We start from the raw sequence: 16,928 nt of genomic DNA, 5'->3' as shown, positions 1-16,928 counted from the left end.
ATGTATCAAGCTGAAAATTCAAACTTGCGCAGATTTTTTACTTTAGAAAAAAAACACAAAGTAATTACATCTTACTGAAGTTTTTTTCCCAGTATATATTACAGAAAAGCAAATTATGTAATTGTAAATCATCAATATATGATAACCGGTTTCTGATTATATACCGGTTTAGCTCCTCTTAGCGTTTTTAAGATTACGTACTATCATTACAAGCTGTTGTCTCTCCCCTTCCACTTCTGCAAATCTCAAACTTATCTCTGAGTATCTCTCTCGCATCTCCTTCAGCTCCATCTCCATTGATCCATTACACTCTCTCAAAGACTCGATTTCCGCTACAAGAACTCCAATATCTTCGTTTTCTTGACCATTTAGAAGCTCATTCTCACTCATCTGTTTCATCATCAGTAAAAAGAAAAAACGAAAAGAGTTAAATTTTCATATTTTCAAAATGTTTTTTTTGGGTTGCAACTTTATATCTCTTCATGAAAATGTTAACAACCTCTTGGCTATTTTGATCGAGTTTAGTTTCCAGTTCCTCGATTCTGTTCTTCAGATTCTTTTCCTTTTCGATGAACATATTAGATGAAGATTCAAGAGCAGTTTCCTTCAGTTTGATTTGACCCTGGATCACAAGTTCACAAGCTTATCATCAACCTGAAGATATCAATACTGAAACGAATACCGAATGATGTAGATAAATATATATACCTCAAGAAGCTTTATTTTATCTTTCATAACCGCAACTTCTTTAGATCCACCATGAGCACCTACTGGACTTCCTTTGTTGATGTTGTTTCTTTGTGCGGTTTTCGTAATCGCGGTTCTGCTTTCCTTTAGCTTCTTCTCAAGATTAGCCATTGTTTCTTCTTTCTTCTTCAACTCACTTTTTACGTGTGCCACTTGCTTCTTGTGTTTCTCCATCTCCAAATCATTCTCTGATAAAGAATGCTTTAGATCATCGCACTGAGATCTTACGGTTTCTAGCTCTGTTTGTAAGAGTGAAATTGCTGTTTCTTTTTCATCTTTGGCCAGCTTTATCACTTGTAACTCCGCTGCTAGCGACTCTGACTCTTTCCTCATTAGTGAAATCTTGCTCTCTAGCTCAATTTTCTTCATGTTCTCTCTCTGTAGTGAAGCCTCGGCTTCCATAACCGATTTTTTAGTCTTTTCCAAATCAACTCTCAGGTTCTCTGCTTGCTCTGCCTGTAACATGAGACTATCTTGGTTCTTTTTCAGATTCTCAATCTCTTCCTTTAGGATTTTGATCTCTTGGTTTAAATTTGCAGTAACATCTTCTTCATGCCTCTTCTGATTATCTATCTCATTGGACTTCTCATCAAGATTCTCTAACATTCTCTCCATCTGACTGGTTTTGAAACTCAGCTTTTCAGAAAGCTCGTGGAGCTTTGCCTCGTACTCGGCTTGGTTTGCTCGGAGCTCATCATTAGCGTCTTTGATCATTTCTTCTAGTTGACGTTTCTGCATTCGTAATTCGTTAGCTTCTGTCATCGCTTTCATAGCCATTTTCTCATTTGATGTAAACATTGAATCCATCTGCTCAGAGAGTCTTTTGAATTCATCCTGGAGTTTTCCTGCTACACTAGCGTTTTTCCACCTCGTTTTCCTTAGAGTTTCTTCGGCTTGGATAGCTCTTTGCTCTTGCTCCACTTTACCACGTGTGACAGCATCAATGTCTGCCTCGAATACCTGAGCTTGTTTCTCCATCTCTTCTTCCAATGTCTCCATTTGTGATTCAAGTTCTTTAATCCGGCACAAAGACTCTGAAAACTCTTCGGACTGCTTCTTGAGCTCAGCTTCCAGACTCTCTACTTGGTTTTCAAGCTCGGTCACATCCACAAGCGAAGATGAACATTCGTATTGTATCTTCAACTGTTCTTGCAGTTGGCTCTGCTCTAGCTTGTAAGAGATATCATGATTTTGCTGTTTCAGTATCTCATAATCCAAAGCAAGCTGTTCCATCTGTATCTCAAGCTCATCTTTATCACGTTTATATATCTCAATCTCATTATAAAGGTCTGTGATCTTCTGCTCCAAAATATGTGTATCTTTCGCATCCACATGTTTCTTCACAAGGTCCTCAAGTGCCTTTTGATCATGATCATCTTCATCTGTCTCACTTCTACAAGACCTTCTCATTGATTCTTCAATGTTATCAGCTCCTTCCTTACTCTTTTCCTCCAGCATTTCTTCAAGATCTTGAACAGCAAGAATCAACTCGGAGTTTGATTCTTGCGTCTTCTCGAGCTGTAACCGGAGATTGAAATTCCGATCCTTCTCATAATCAAGTTCCTCTCTTGTTTCCTCCAAAAGAACCCATGGATCTCTTCCTTCAAACTGCAACCTGTTCCTCGTTTTAGTCTCTCCTTTCTGCTTGTCAGATACTTTCTGTCTCTCACAATCTTCCTTCAACGAATCTCTCTCTTGCTTCAAGCTATTCACTTCCCTAAGGAGATCTTGACTTCTTTTGGTCTCTTTAACAATTTGTTTCCTCAGGCTTTGCAGTTCTAGCTCCGAAAGATCTGCTTGCCTTGTCAAACCAACAAGCTCGTTCTTAAGCTTCTCTACCTCGTCCTCATCCGAGGAGTTAATCGCGGTGTCCCTCGCGACTATATCATTCGAACTATTGGTCGAGTCATCAGTGCTGCTGATACCATGATCAGAACTTCCGGACCACTCGGACTCCGATATACGAGAAGGCTCTTCAAACAAACTTTTAGCTGAATGAAGATGCTTAGTGGGATGTCTCAAAGGCTTGGCAACTTCTTCAGGTGTATTTGGCTCAATGACACTTCCAGAGCTTGACATTGTACTATCAGATTCAATTGATGCTCTTCGTCTCAGTTCCGCAAACCGCGCAGCTTTACCAAATGGCCCTTCCTATAAATACAACAAAGATAGTAGAACATCAAGAGAAAATCCAAAAACTCTCTTGCATCACATTGCACTACGATCAGCCAAATCAACATACCTCATGTGAATCGCTTTTACGATTTTCATCAGCATCACCAATGCTGAAATGTGACTTCAAATCTAGACCTTGTGACATTTTCACCGGAGTCTCACATTCATCCACATCTCTGCAAGAACTCATAACAACACAAAAGCCACTTCCATTAAAAATCCAAAAACTTATAAAACAAAAGAAAAGTGAGTCTAGTTTTCTGCACCTTTGAGGATCATCAAACTCTAATTGCCTTTGTATTGATACCTAAAAATCAGAAGAACATTAATTATAAGACTCGAAGGTTACAAAACTCTAAAAGAAAAACGACAAAAAGAAGCTGAGATCTTCAGAGCTTTAATAAAGATAACATTAATGAGTAAAAAGACGAAAAGAAGAAGCTAACATGCAACAAAGCTTTAGAACTGGAGTTCTGTAATGGAAGAGAAACATTGCAAGTTTTAGTTGCATCAACATAATCAGCAAAATCAATTGATGTTTCTCCAACCAAACCACCTCTTGCAGATCCCTGCACACAAGAGAATCACAAAAAACATAAATAAAAATCCAAAACTCTGAGACATTTCTAATTTTGTTTTTGCTCACCGTAGTTGAAACAATGAGATGGTAAATTCTCTGATTAACTTTTCCAGTTTTTACATCTTTGAGAAATTTCACAGTCTCGTAAACCGGAATCTCCCACCGGCAATGTCCGTCGTTCACAATAGCTTTCTCTGACCTCGCCGTCGGTTTTCCAATATCTCCGGGAACTAGAGACAGAATCAATCCCTCTGTATTGAACTGTGACGCCTACGCAAATTAAAACAAAAACCTCGAATCAAAATGTGTCACATCAAATACCAAATTGAGATTTCTTAACTTATTTTTCTGGAAAATTCAAATCTAAGCAATGCGAGCAAAATCAATAAAATCACACACAAAGTTTTAGTATCTAAGAGAAATCAATGAAGAAGCCAAAACAAAACTCGAGTGTTTATAGTACCTGAGTCGCATGAAACTTCAATCTGAAAACGACTTTGATCCTGTTCTTCTCGCTACGCCATCTCGCTGACTTAAACATCTCCGCCGCCGAGAGTATTGGTCGCCGGAAAGAAAACTGTAACTCTCACCGTCGCTCCGACCATCGTCTCCCGGAACGAGTCATTACAACACTCTTTTTTAGTACAATGTAGAGGAAATGATCATTACAGAAGGCGGGCGAGTTGGCTCAGTCGATCGGAGCGAGTTCGACTCAGAGAGAAGGCGAAGAAGAAGAAGAAAGAAGAAGACGCGAACGTTAAGCTTGAGCGGTGGATTTTTATATAAATGGGACAAAAAGGAAAAGTAAGTAGAGAGATCTAAAAGAGAGATGAGATTAATAAACAATTTAGCAAAAGTAAAAGGACTATACGTTAATTGTTATTAATTAGTAGTGTATATTTTAATCGGTTAATTAATTTTTGTCTGTATCGTATAGGAAACTCTTTACGTTTCAATTTGGTATGATATGTTAAAAACTAATATAATTTTCATAGTTGTGCTATTATGCCTTAAAAAAGTACTCCATCAGTAATCAGTTAGTAGTATATTAAAGAAGAAGATCAAACTTTTATATCTTATACATTTTATTAAATGCATTTCATAATTAAAATGAAAAATAGTCCGACAAATTTGTAAACATGATCTTATTAATAAAAAGTTTGTTTTGGGTTTGGGAACAGTGATCGATACGCAATTAAATTTACATGTCTGCCCTCCTTCAGTTATGAGTGATACGCGACCTTTTTATGGGTATTATAGTCAATAAATAGGTCACAGCTTACAAAGCTGAGTCCCCGATAAACTAAAGATAATATAAAAAGTAGAGATCCAACGGTCAAGTTTGACGTTGATACTTATTTACTTAGAAATGTAGCTGAGAATGAGAAAATGATGTTTTAACCAACAAATGTATTGCTTAACAAAAGTTATTTCTCAACGAATCAGTATATAGCCTTATTCTTTAAATCAAAGAAAAATATGTGGAACTTATAGATACTATTTTTTATCATAATGTTCTTCAAAACTCTCTCACTTTTTTTATCGTATAACAAAGTATCATATTGAACCTACATGTTTATTAGATTCAATTCAAAATCTTAGATATTCACTCAATTTTGACGTGGGTAGGACATGATGCCGATCGCCCGCCGGTCCATCTATTTGAGTCAGTATATATAAGCTGTCATGAAAGAATAATTGTAAAATAGAAATTTCATCCTCGGGCATGGAACATGCGAATTTCATAATATGTTTTCGAAAATCAAACTAAACACCTTAATGTATATGTCTTGTTGTCCTTACACAGTCCCCACCTGAAGCTTCTATTGCGGATATATCTAAGCAAGCTGTATATTTTGTTAGCTTATATTAGAAAAGCAAAAAATAAAAACAAATTCATTCTTCTTTTTTCTGATTAGGTCCATTGAGATTGTGGAAATATAAAAAATGGTATCCTATGTACTATATACTATTATTGTATTATCTCATCACCAAAAATGTTATATAATTTCCTAAATTTGTTTTAAGGTATAAGAATAATTAGATTTTACGTTGTTAGGAATTCTCGATGAAGAATAGGATCAATATTCAATAGGACCAAACAGCTAGAAAAAAAAAAATCAAACCACCATGAGTTTGAATTTTTGTTTAACATTTATGAGTTTGAACTACGTTATAAGATATGTTACACATGGCCATGAAAAAGCATACATTTTATCATTTATATATCTGTAACCTTAGCTTAGATCATGTTTTTACTTTTTCTATCTCAATTTTATAAATTAGTCTTTTCTTGTTACTGACCCTAGAAATTAGATTATGCGTAACGTATACCGGTATACATGTATATCAGTATGCACATTATTTTATATGTATGTACAACATGTATGCGTACATCACAATCAAAAACAGATACATCAAACCAAATTGGGTACTCTCGTAACGAAATGGTGGTTTGTTCGAGTGTGTTTGAAATAAAACTAACAACTTGAATACGTATACAATATATATCTGCCTAACTTATATACCAAACATACATAATGTTACTTTAATTGATATGTAAATTCATTACCAATGATAAAAAGAAAGTGGTAATATAATATAGTTTTTTTTTTCGTTTTTTCCTGAAACGAATTGTTGATTAATTACCGAGGGGAAAAAATAAAATGAGATTGGTTCAACCAGGATATATGAAATGGTACTACAAAGTACAAAGTACAAACTACAATGGTTGTCTTATTGACATGTACTTATCAACATCAAAACAAAATACATCAGAAATTTTAATTTCGAAGTATCTTTTCAGTTTAGTAGTATTAGTTATTTTTTCCTCATTAACGTAAGGGTAATTCCAAATGTGCGCCCGTGTATGATAAACCATTCTGAAAGAACTTGTTCTTCTTGCTACATTCTAAAGAACTTAACAACGAATATAGTTCATGCGATATCTATATAGTATATATACACGTATTAATTACTATGGTTTATACCATATTGAGTTAGTACGAACTTTTTTGTTTTGTTTGTTAGTAAGAACTTGTGTAAATGCAAGATTGGTTCTTTGACGGTACATAAAAGTAATGGTTCTTTGACACACCTTGTTCTTGTTAGTTCTGAGGAGCATACTTGGCTTTGAAAATTAGCCATTGCTTTATTTGTTCTTCACACGTGCCACTCATGCGTGCCTACTCATACACCCCCTTTTTCTTTGCCTTTTTTTATTTGGCCAACTTGATCAATGGATTAATTTATAAGAGATGGAGCCATTTTAGAGAAAAATATATAAATAAAACAATGAGGTTCGCATACATTTATCTGTAATGTAAATATTGTTTTAATTTTATATGCTTATCTAAAAGAAGTTATATATATTTACAAGTTATATGTAAATCTGTAAAAGAGGTTATTTACCGTTTTTAGTCTTGTAACTATATCGTTCAAACAATGAGCTTCACATACATTTATTTCAGTATGCGTGTAGATAATTTATAATTTTGATAAATTACGGTAAATCGGTGATTACAACATAGATTTTCCAACAATGATTCGCTAATAAAGTCACGTATCAAAAAAATAAAAATCACGTAAGCTGTCTCAACAGCTCCAACCTAACTTCTACAAAGTACAAATATCTCTCTGTCTCGCCTCCTCTGCTTTTAACTGACATCCTAGTTCACAAGTTTAGTTGACGTCACACCTTTAAAAAAAAATAAAAAAAAATTTTAGTTGCCTAGTAGTAAATTTTAGAGCTTTTTTTTGGTATCATTTAATGTTCTTTTGCAGAAAGTAATAAAAGAAAGAATTTAGTAATACCATAAACATTACAGATCGAAAAATGTGCAGTCAAACTGCCATGCTCCTACTGAAAAAAGGTTTTATGAATTATAAGAATTATTTCGGATGTCGAACAAAATTTATGTCCACATTTTCATTAATAATTAATGATACCTACAGCATTGGACTAAGTTTGTTTCGTGGGTTTATATTTTTCTCCTTCAGTAAACTAAATTTTAAATTTGTGTCCAAAATAAGAACGAATTTATGACGTTTAATTTTGGCAAAAAGAAAAGTCATCATTACATATGTTTCATAATATGATGTGTATAGAATGTTTACAAAATTAAGATTTATAGCTACTATCCATTTGATTTTGATTTTACCCATCTTTGCAAAATTTTGGATCCAAAACTTATATACAGGAGGCGATGAATTCAGAAAAGAGTTTATCTTCACTAATTTCAGATGTCTTAGGCAAAGTTGTTTAACTAGAAAACTCGAAATTAGTACATGGTAATTAACGACCATAATCAAATCAATGTATATGTAAAACAAGACTAAACCAAATGCAATTATAATACGCTCAAAAATACATCTCAGATCACAGTTGATTTTAGCTTTCAAATGGCTCTAAATGAACAGAACAAGAAGCACATGTGTGATGGGGTCACATTCCCAAAAATAATTTTCACTAGTTAAACAAAGCTCTGAAGAATTAAAATATGGAAGCATGCAGAGGTCCCAGAAGCATTAATACACAAAACGAGTAAGGAACACCATTTATGAACAAAATATACAGTTTCCGACGAATTTAGGCTTGTTTTCATTTACTATAAGCATAAGATCAATCAACGAGCTATTGAATGTTATTTACTTGACTGTATATGATTCATCTTGCACCATCATCGTATTAGTGAAATTAGCATATGATTAATATATGGATACATTTCACCCATAACATTAAATAGACAAATATAATTATTTTTGTTTAAACAAAACAAATATAATTTAGTTTAGTGTCACTAGCTACTTCTTAAAAGAAATTGCATTTTCTCCCCAAAAGAAAAAGCTGAGGCATTGTTTTCAATTATCTTTTACAGATTTGGAGAGAGACATCAATCAACTAAAAAATATGAACCAAAAAAAATGTGGATTTGTTTTTCATTATTACGCCAATATGTGTAGGATTAATGACACGAATACAAACATACAAAACCATTGCATAATATATAGGCATGAGAATGATCATGATCTCAACAATAACATTTGATTATGAACTAATAGATACCCTTTATCCTCCTTTAAATCACCATCATCAGTTTCTTTCTTTTGTTTAGTGAGATCTTTTTTTTTTTTGGTCAAAGGTTTAATGAGATCTTGACATCTTTTATACTAAAATCATGAATCATTAATATGATGCGTATATATATAGTTGTGTGTATATATATATATATAATCATTTACAGTCATTTATTTAAATAATCTCTATCACGTACCAAAACTTGTATATCATTAGACTCTTTTTTAGGTTTATGATGATTACGTGATCATTTTTTATTTTCAGGTAATGCATGATTACGTGATCACGCATGCGTGCTCTCCAACAATGAACTTAAGAAGGGTTGAAATTAATGTTTGTCTTTCGATTGATTCATTTTCAACAATTTTCATAAAATTTGGGTATTTATAATTTCTCGAGTACGGCTCAATTTGTTTGATTACTGAATTATATGAATTTGATGATTTGTTTTAATCCGCTCAATTTTTATGATATAATTTCTCGAGTACGGCTCAATTTTCAATGATTTGTTCGAGTATGGGTATTTATGATTTGTTCTAATCTATATATGCCGACTATAATTAGATAAAATACAAAAAAGAAGATAAAATGCATGAGAAAAAGATTAAAAAGGAAAAGCAAATATAAAGACCAAACTATATTATACCAAAAAAAATAAAAGAAGAATTATTTTTTAGCTTTAGGTGTGATAGCTTGAGAAATAAGATAAGTATAAATTTTAGTCTCATATATATATTTTTTTTAATGTTCATCTCCCTTTCAACATGTTGTACGAGAGAGACCTTTTCGCTTTATAAGGTCATGTGATCAATCAACGTATTAATGCATATACAATTTATCATTACTTAGCATCTATATATATTTATTACCTAATTTTAAAGATATACATGAAAACTATATGTTTACAAATATCAGTAACAACTAATTCAATGTGAAATAATATTTTTGAAAATATTATTTACATTTCATAGTAAAATACGCCTAACATATATACGATCAACAAAACTATCTAGATAACCAATTTTGTTTGGTTGGATGTCATAGTGTCTTCGCTGGTCACATGAAAGTGAGTTTCTTTTTTTTCTTTCTTTCGCTTTTATGCTTTGACAGTTTTTGTTTTCACAACGTTCAACATTATCATAGCATCTTGGCATCTTGGAGAACTAAAGATGTGTAAATCTCATCATTTCATATCAAGAAAATAAAAGGAGAAAACGTGGGAACATTTTACCTTTGTCTAATAATTTGATAAAGAATTGCATACATAACATAGACGGTTATATCTACAAGAAAAAGAAAAAACACAACAAATAGATTTTAGTAAGTTAGATTTTACTCAAAATTAAATTACAACGTAATTAAATGTTAGCTGAAACATATAAAATCTAACTTTGTATTCTCTTAAGCAGCAATTGTGATTGTGATGGAAACACAAACAAAGGGAGCATCCATAAAAGCCATTCATGCTTAAATAAGAACACACGTAAAACTTCGACGTCATAAGACATGCATAACGGATACAATTTTTGAATGGAGTTGGTAATAGGGATTTGGAAAATTCAAATTATATAGAAACTTAAGTGACATGAAGTAGAGAGAAATATGATTTTAATTACACATGTTTCAAACATATTTAGTGAAAAGATCATATGTTTATCCTAAACTGATAACGATTTAGATATAGTTTCATTTTTGGAAGCAAATATGTAATTTTAAAATACTAAATTTCTTTTTCCTCATATCTATCTTACACTTTTTATTTCTTATTTTGAAACTGATAACAAGATAAGTCGTTCCACCAGTTTAGTTTTGGCTATTATAATTTGGTAAAACATATTTTACACATACCTGAAGTTTTTATGTTTACAATCTTAATCCAATTTCTATACAAAACTTAAGATTCCTTTATACAGTACGAACTGAATCATTAACCCAGTACTTGGAGCTTCCTTTAAGCACCTTTTTGTGAATATATTAACTAATCGTAAATGTTTTCCATTCACCTACCATAAACAGTTAATTGATTACTTGGAGTAAAAAAAATCGATGACATACATGTAAAATATATGTAATATATTGGGCATCAGGGCATGTATATATTGATAAGATTCGAGCATAAAACTCCCACACCTAACTCAAAGTCATCATCAAACCTATAAGATCTTCACTTCTTTTAATTTCCTTGTCTTTAATTTATCTTTAAAAGGTAATTATATTTCTATCTTTCTGTTTAATTATGCCCTTTCAATCATTTGAGTTACTAGTTTCTACTAACTGCAGTTTTTACTTTTATTTTTCTGTAAAAATCTCACAAAAGTACAAAGGAAGAAGGACGGACGAGAAGAGAAACCCTAACATGCATATGGGACAAAATAAACCAGTCCAGAAAAAGTCTCCATTATATGAAGAAAGTACTATCATTTTTGCTTCAAGTCAAAGTATGTTTGTGTGTAATATATTTATACATTTATAGTAAGTTTCTTTCTTGGTTCCAAAATTTTGCTACCAGAAAAATAAAGGACTACAATTTTTTGTGAACAAGTAAACATGAATAGCGTCATGACTCAACGACCTATTAAATATACATCTCTTTCACTAATATTACGCTTATAATTAACAATGTTCAAGGGTGGAATTGGATTTTTGCATTTAGATTATAAGTTCTTTCAAATAATTTTATTTTGTATGTAGATGAAAAACTTGTTGAGATAGAGAAAGAGAAGAGACTTGCGTTAATAGATGCATGGGAAGAGAACGAGAAGGCAAAAGCTCAAACCAAGTAAGATTTGCCAATCCAAATATATATAATCCTTAGTTATTAATGAGGCTAGCTAGAACCATAAAGATCAACATTGTTCTGCATTCAAAATTACTAACAAATATCTCACAGAAATATTGACGTGACCATAATTAAACTCAAAACATACAGTTATATATATGTCGCAAGAAATGCGAGATTACCCGTTTTTATACTTTATATTATCAATATAATATTTACATTTTGTTATTTTGAATCAATGAAAGCAGGGCTTACAAAGAACTTTGCTCGATTGAATCATGGGAAAACAACATGAAGACAGCTCTAGAGTTAGATTTGAAGAAAATGGAGGTATATAGAGAATTTTAGCTATATCAATATATTTTCTCTTTAACTTCTTTTAGCTATTCAATTTATTTAACGTTTATAGTGAAATACAAACAATATCATAGAAAAGTACTTTTATTTATAACTTTTATTCATATAGTCTCTCCTCTATGAATGCACATGTGTCTATGTTATATAGTTTTACTACGATAATTTATTTCTGTTGATTTTTTTTTCAGGAGAATTTACAAGTGGAGAAAACTGAATTCTCAAAAAAATTCAAGAAAAAAATACCTGAAATTGAGAAGATTGCAGAAGCCAAAAGAGAAAAAATAGAGAAACAAAAGGAGCAAGAATCTATCAAAGTCGAAAAAATAAGTGAGAAGCTAATTGCAACTCCAAATGCCTATCCACCCAATACCAAAACTTGTGGATGTTTCTAAAACATTTTATATCCTCCTTTCATGGGTCAATTCTCGGCCCATTAAATTATCTTATTGGGCTTTACTTGTACCCAAACATATTAACGAAAAAATCTGTGTAATGTGTGAACTTTCAAGCATCAATGATCAATGTTATCATTCATGTGTGTATTTAATATGACTCTATGCATTCATATGCCCAATTAACTCACAAGCATCAATGATCAATGTATCATTCATATGTGTATGTAATATGACTCTATGCCTGATGCATTCATATGCTCAATTTCTCTACTAATACCTTTAGTTGTTGTAGATAAGATGTTCGACAAAATGTGTAAGTGAAGTTCTTAGAAGTGGTTATGTATTAGTTTGCCTTGGTGTTTGGTGCCACGTCATCAGGTTTGGTCGTATCAAGCTAGCTGGGTCGGGTTGAGATTCGGGTTAACGGGTTGACCCAATTACCCATTGGTCGCTTTTTCTGATTTCTTCTCTTCTCACAGTGCTCTCACCTAACGCAGATTCTTCTTCTCTACCATATTCGTTGAAACCAGAGAAGATGGTGGGTGTGTCGCCGAAGATCGCTCCGTCGATGTTGTCATCGGACTTTGCAAATCTTGCCGCGGAGGCTAAGCGGATGATCGATTTGGGCGCCAATTGGCTTCACATGGACATTATGGTAACAACCTTTATAGCTTCTTCTTCTTCTCCGAATCTCAATTTTTTGATTTCACTCAATATATTTACTTACTTGGTGCTATAAAGGTTTCACCTTTGATATGAATACGATAAAGAATTTGATTCTCAATCACTATGCCTCATAGTATTATCTCCACTCTAGGATCTGGTGTTGAATGTTGTGGAATTCAAATGTGAAACTTGTATCTCTGCTCTTAGAATGAAACAACAACAAAGAAGCTGACTCATATGCTAACCTTTGCTTGTTTCATACTAATGATTTAGTCTGCTGTTTTCTCATTTGCAGGACGGGTAAATTTTACTGTTTTTAGCTGTGTTTTCATTACACTATGGAGTATTAGCATCTGGTTAGTATAATTCTGTATTACTCGGGCAGGCATTTTGTTTCTAACCTAACGATTGGTGCTCCTGTCATCGAGAGTTTGAGGAAGCACACAAAGTAATGTTACTCCTTCCCTTTGAATTAATAACATGTGACATGTTCTTCAAGTGAAGTGATGTCTTTGAAAACGTTTTATCTTTCCCTTTTATCACAGTGCATATCTTGATTGCCACTTAATGGTGACGAACCCCATGGATTATGTGGATCAGATGGCTAAAGCTGGGGCGTCTGGTTTCACATTCCACGTTGAGGTGGCCCAAGGTATATATATAGATAGCTGTTTCCCCCACACCATCCTTCAACTTTTTCTCATCTTTATGATCTCGACTTGTATTATTCGCTTACTTTCAGAGAATTGGCAAGAACTTGTGAAGAAGATTAAGGCTGCTGGGATGAGGCCAGGTGTGGCTCTAAAGCCTGGAACACCTGTTGAACAAGTCTATCCTCTGGTATTGAATTATCGAAATTGCTGTTTGGCCAGAGTGCGATTGGGTTATTATGCGTGCTTGACCTATCTATGACAGGTCGAAGGTACAAATCCGGTCGAAATGGTTCTTGTGATGACTGTGGAGCCTGGATTTGGAGGCCAGAAGTTCATGCCCAGCATGATGGACAAGGTTATGTTTCCAACTCTGGAAATCAAAATGTCATTTGCCTATTGAAATCCCCTCGTAACCTTAGTTTTCTTTATTCTTGATATAGGTCAGGGCATTGAGGAACAAGTACCCAACACTTGATATTGAGGTAAGTCATCTCAATCCTACAAGTTCAGACAGTGTTTGATCTTTCCTTAAACTGAGTCCTATCTCCTGGATCAGGTGGACGGCGGCTTAGGCCCTTCCACAATCGATGCAGCAGCTGCAGCTGGAGCCAACTGTATCGTCGCAGGAAGTTCAGTGTTTGGAGCTCCGAAGCCTGGGGACGTCATATCCCTTTTGCGGGCTAGTGTTGAGAAAGCACAACCCTCCACTTAAGGAAGTTGGTGCCCTAACTCTATGAGCCAAGGTCTTAAGCTAATACTTTTTTATTTCTTTGAAATGGAATAAACCTTAGATCTTAGTTACTTGTTATACAATTAAAATGTGTCTGAGAGCTTTTGCCCTAGCGATGAAATTCCACAAGAAAATCACCGGAGATAGAATTTTTTGTTAAGAAATTGTTTATTATGTAGCAGTTACATTTTAGTCTATCAGACTTAATTAGATAATCCAGACGATGGTACAACGACGATGACTCAAGTTCCGAAAACTCAAAATTCCAAGAGATGTTAAACTTTGGAATTCTGAAATCAGCAACTTCAACTTCATATCTCGTAATGTGACTATCTATCATAATCATTGACAAGACTATCCAATCCATCATTCTAGTCGGGAAGATAGAAATAGATTGAGAATTTTCGTTTGGTATCATCAAGGCCTTGTTGGTATGGTAGTCCAAGGACCTTGAAACCATCGCAAGCCATTATATATTGACTTTCATAGCTTCTCATGAAAGGCACATGTACTTCTTTGCCTTGGTGAAACTCGTTGTCTTTGGTTGAAGACTTGTCAAATTTGTTTTCCCATGCTCCTTTGAAGTACAATGCGTTTCCATAAACCTGAACGGTTTCGCTTTTAACGGATCCACGAGGAAGAAGGTCTATGATGAGACCATTGGTGTGATCGGAAGCCCACTTATTCAGCTCTTGACGCACTTGTACAGCCTTCAAAACAAAACCAAAAACCATGTCAGAGAGGATTATTATAAAACTACAAGCCTTATGTTTAACAAATATCTCAAAACCCTAAAATATTCTTAAAACATTATAATAAAGTTGAGCAAAAGTAGCCTTAAAAAATTTCTCCAACAGATCCTTTAAGGAGGGATCAAAGGGGAGTGATTGCAGAGATTTTGGGGCCGCCCTTCTTACTAGACAGCGTTAAGCTTGTCGGAGCCAGGACTATCAAAATCGACTATCGATTTCCATTTCGTTTTCATTGAAATCGCATCTGCATCTTCTTCAATCCAATCTCTGAGCTCGTTATCACCACCACCACCGTCTTTCCTCTCCGGTAAGTTGTCTTGGGTTAATTTTGTTCATCGCCGATGGGAATATCAGATTTGAGCATTCATACTCTGTTTTAATCTTCACAGTACCGTTTATGTTCTCCAATTCGAGCTTCTGGGATCATTGGATTAATGGAATCTTTGAAAATAGTCTGAATTTGTTATGCTTAAGTCTTGTATTTGGTATTTTCTCTTAGCCCAAAGTCCAAATGATAAATGGGTCACGATTTCTTCTTTTTAAAAATCTTTGGATCTTCATAGCTTTACAAAATCATATACTTGCATTGTTATCAGCTCTAGGATCATAACCAAATAATTTTTATCAGTTTTGTTAACTCAGAAACTTGTACAAAGCTTCGTAGATTCTTCTATGGATACAGATATGCATACAAGCATGTACTATGAGTCTATCCTTCCTTATAGCTTTGCTTTTTGGAGTCATCCAAGTGAAAACTTGTGTTTTTTCCCCCTTAAATGTTAAAACCACTTACCACAAAATGGTTTTACTTAGTAGACTAACAATTGTTTTTTTCTCTTTAGCTGTTCCTTGTTGATCCTGTTTCTGAACTTAATCTGTATTCATAAGCCTTTTGTTCATTGGTTACTTAATTCTTTTTGATGGCTGCTCTGTTGTTTCTTTAGATACCGGTGCGGAAGTCTTGTCCCAAAATGTCTATCAGGAGGCCTCAAATCCCTCGGCTTCTTCTTCAAAACGTCTCTTGCATGAGAAACGCGCAGCAGATTCTAAGACACGTGAATGTATCTCTTCATGACGGTGGTGCACTTGTCTTAACTGGAACAAACGGATCCGGTAAATCAACTTTCTTGAGAATGTTAGCTGGATTCTCAAAACCCTCTGCAGGAGAAATCCTTTGGAATGGTCACGACATCACACAGTCAGGAATCTTTCAACAATACAAACTCCAACTCAACTGGATCTCTTTAAAAGACGCCATCAAAGAGAGATTCACAGTACTCGATAATGTCCAATGGTTTGAGCTTCTCGAGAATAAAATCGGCAAAGCTCAACCCGCGTTGGAGCTAATGGGGTTAGGGAGACTGGTGAAAGAGAAATCGAGAATGTTATCGATGGGTCAGAGGAAAAGATTGCAACTTGCGAGGCTCCTCGCTATCGATAGACCGATATGGCTTTTGGATGAACCATCCGTTGCTTTGGATGATGAAGGTGTTAGATTGCTCGAGTATATTATCGCAGAGCATAGGAAAAAAGGAGGGATTGTGATTGTCGCGACTCATCTTCCGATAGACATTGAAGATGCTATGATCTTGAGGCTTCCTCCTAGGTTTCCAAGGAAAATGACTTTGATTGATATGCTTGATCGTGCAGACATTTCTTAGTAGAAGAATCAAAGAGAGTTTATAACTGGGAGTGTTTTATTTTGTACTGTGTAATGGAATGTTAGTTTTGTCAAGAAAATTGGTTAAAAATATTAAAAATGAGCAAATTCAGATTACCGTTAGAATGTTATGTGCTAAGTCATTCATTACATTATTAGGTGACTTCATAAATTCATCCTAAAAATGAATAACTTAACTATAATTTTTGGAAAGACCAAAAAATCTTTTGTTTTTGGTGAAACAGACAAATAAATCTGTGCTCTGAAAAGGTAATTACGCATTCTAATTTTTAAAAATTGCCACAGATTAAAGAACCAATAATAAAACTTTTATGAAAAGAAGGAAACAACGAATAG

General features: G+C 34.0%; 5 protein-coding genes across 6 annotated transcripts; 3 read left to right on the top strand and 2 right to left on the bottom strand.

Annotated features, from left to right (window-relative positions):
* Positions 1 to 15: 15 nt before the first annotated feature.
* AT1G63300 (Myosin heavy chain-related protein) lies at positions 16 to 4,329 on the bottom strand. Its single transcript, NM_105009.3, has 8 exons — positions 3,966 to 4,329; positions 3,569 to 3,772; positions 3,369 to 3,491; positions 3,189 to 3,229; positions 2,990 to 3,098; positions 709 to 2,898; positions 500 to 622; positions 16 to 390 (listed from the first exon to the last, which is right to left on the bottom strand). Exons 1-8 carry the CDS (start codon positions 4,041 to 4,043, stop codon positions 169 to 171), a joined length of 3,090 nt encoding a protein of 1,029 aa, NP_176519.1. The 5' UTR covers positions 4,044 to 4,329; the 3' UTR covers positions 16 to 168.
* A 6,374-nt stretch (positions 4,330 to 10,703) lies between these two features.
* On the top strand, positions 10,704 to 12,261 carry AT1G63295 (Remorin family protein). Of its 2 annotated transcripts, NM_001334078.1 has the most exons (5): positions 10,704 to 10,785; positions 10,897 to 11,017; positions 11,271 to 11,358; positions 11,607 to 11,688; positions 11,904 to 12,261. In NM_001334078.1, exons 2-5 carry the CDS (start codon positions 10,936 to 10,938, stop codon positions 12,105 to 12,107), a joined length of 456 nt encoding a protein of 151 aa, NP_001319301.1. In that variant the 5' UTR covers positions 10,704 to 10,785; positions 10,897 to 10,935; the 3' UTR covers positions 12,108 to 12,261. The 2 variants fall into 2 exon arrangements, with proteins under 2 accessions (NP_001319301.1, NP_001185299.2); NM_001198370.1 differs by having other exon boundaries at positions 10,704 to 11,017; positions 11,904 to 12,167.
* Positions 12,262 to 12,313: 52 nt separating this feature from the next.
* Positions 12,314 to 14,392, top strand: AT1G63290 (Aldolase-type TIM barrel family protein). Its single transcript, NM_105008.4, has 8 exons — positions 12,314 to 12,765; positions 13,072 to 13,076; positions 13,162 to 13,224; positions 13,322 to 13,428; positions 13,519 to 13,616; positions 13,692 to 13,784; positions 13,870 to 13,911; positions 13,986 to 14,392. The coding sequence occupies exons 1-8, from the start codon at positions 12,646 to 12,648 to the stop codon at positions 14,139 to 14,141; spliced, it is 684 nt and encodes a 227-aa protein (NP_176518.1). The 5' UTR covers positions 12,314 to 12,645; the 3' UTR covers positions 14,142 to 14,392.
* Positions 14,393 to 14,530: 138 nt separating this feature from the next.
* On the bottom strand, positions 14,531 to 14,893 carry AT1G63280 (Serine protease inhibitor (SERPIN) family protein; the record flags this gene model as incomplete). The annotated part of the gene is made up of 1 exon (NM_105007.1): positions 14,531 to 14,893. One exon carries the CDS (start codon positions 14,891 to 14,893, stop codon positions 14,531 to 14,533), a length of 363 nt encoding a protein of 120 aa, NP_176517.1.
* ABCI1 (non-intrinsic ABC protein 10) lies at positions 14,726 to 16,682 on the top strand. Its single transcript, NM_105006.3, has 2 exons — positions 14,726 to 15,218; positions 15,856 to 16,682. Exon 2 carries the CDS (start codon positions 15,883 to 15,885, stop codon positions 16,570 to 16,572), a length of 690 nt encoding a protein of 229 aa, NP_176516.1. The 5' UTR covers positions 14,726 to 15,218; positions 15,856 to 15,882; the 3' UTR covers positions 16,573 to 16,682.
* Positions 16,683 to 16,928: the final 246 nt, after the last annotated feature.

Source organism: Arabidopsis thaliana (genome assembly GCF_000001735.4).
Source record: "Arabidopsis thaliana chromosome 1 sequence".
NCBI lineage: Eukaryota > Viridiplantae > Streptophyta > Magnoliopsida > Brassicales > Brassicaceae > Arabidopsis > Arabidopsis thaliana.
The sequence above is the reverse complement of the archived record's forward strand: the minus strand, read 5'-3'. Positions and strand labels throughout refer to the sequence as shown.

Coding starts and splice junctions, on each gene's coding strand:
- AT1G63295 (NM_001198370.1), top strand. CDS start 10,816: ATGCCCTTTCAATCATTTGAGTTACTAGTTTCTACTAACTGCAGTTTT. Junction 11,018..11,270: donor CATTTTTGCTTCAAGTCAAA/GTATGTTTGTGT, acceptor TTTTGTATGTAG/ATGAAAAACTTGTTGAGATA. Junction 11,359..11,606: donor AAGGCAAAAGCTCAAACCAA/GTAAGATTTGCC, acceptor CAATGAAAGCAG/GGCTTACAAAGAACTTTGCT.
- AT1G63290 (NM_105008.4), top strand. CDS start 12,646: ATGGTGGGTGTGTCGCCGAAGATCGCTCCGTCGATGTTGTCATCGGAC. Junction 13,785..13,869: donor TGCCCAGCATGATGGACAAG/GTTATGTTTCCA, acceptor TTCTTGATATAG/GTCAGGGCATTGAGGAACAA. Junction 13,912..13,985: donor ACCCAACACTTGATATTGAG/GTAAGTCATCTC, acceptor CTCCTGGATCAG/GTGGACGGCGGCTTAGGCCC.
- ABCI1 (NM_105006.3), top strand. CDS start 15,883: ATGTCTATCAGGAGGCCTCAAATCCCTCGGCTTCTTCTTCAAAACGTC.
- AT1G63300 (NM_105009.3), bottom strand. CDS start 4,043: ATGTTTAAGTCAGCGAGATGGCGTAGCGAGAAGAACAGGATCAAAGTC. Junction 3,230..3,368: donor GTTCTAAAGCTTTGTTGCAT/GTTAGCTTCTTC, acceptor TCTGATTTTTAG/GTATCAATACAAAGGCAATT. Junction 623..708: donor ATAAAATAAAGCTTCTTGAG/GTATATATATTT, acceptor CTTGTGATCCAG/GGTCAAATCAAACTGAAGGA.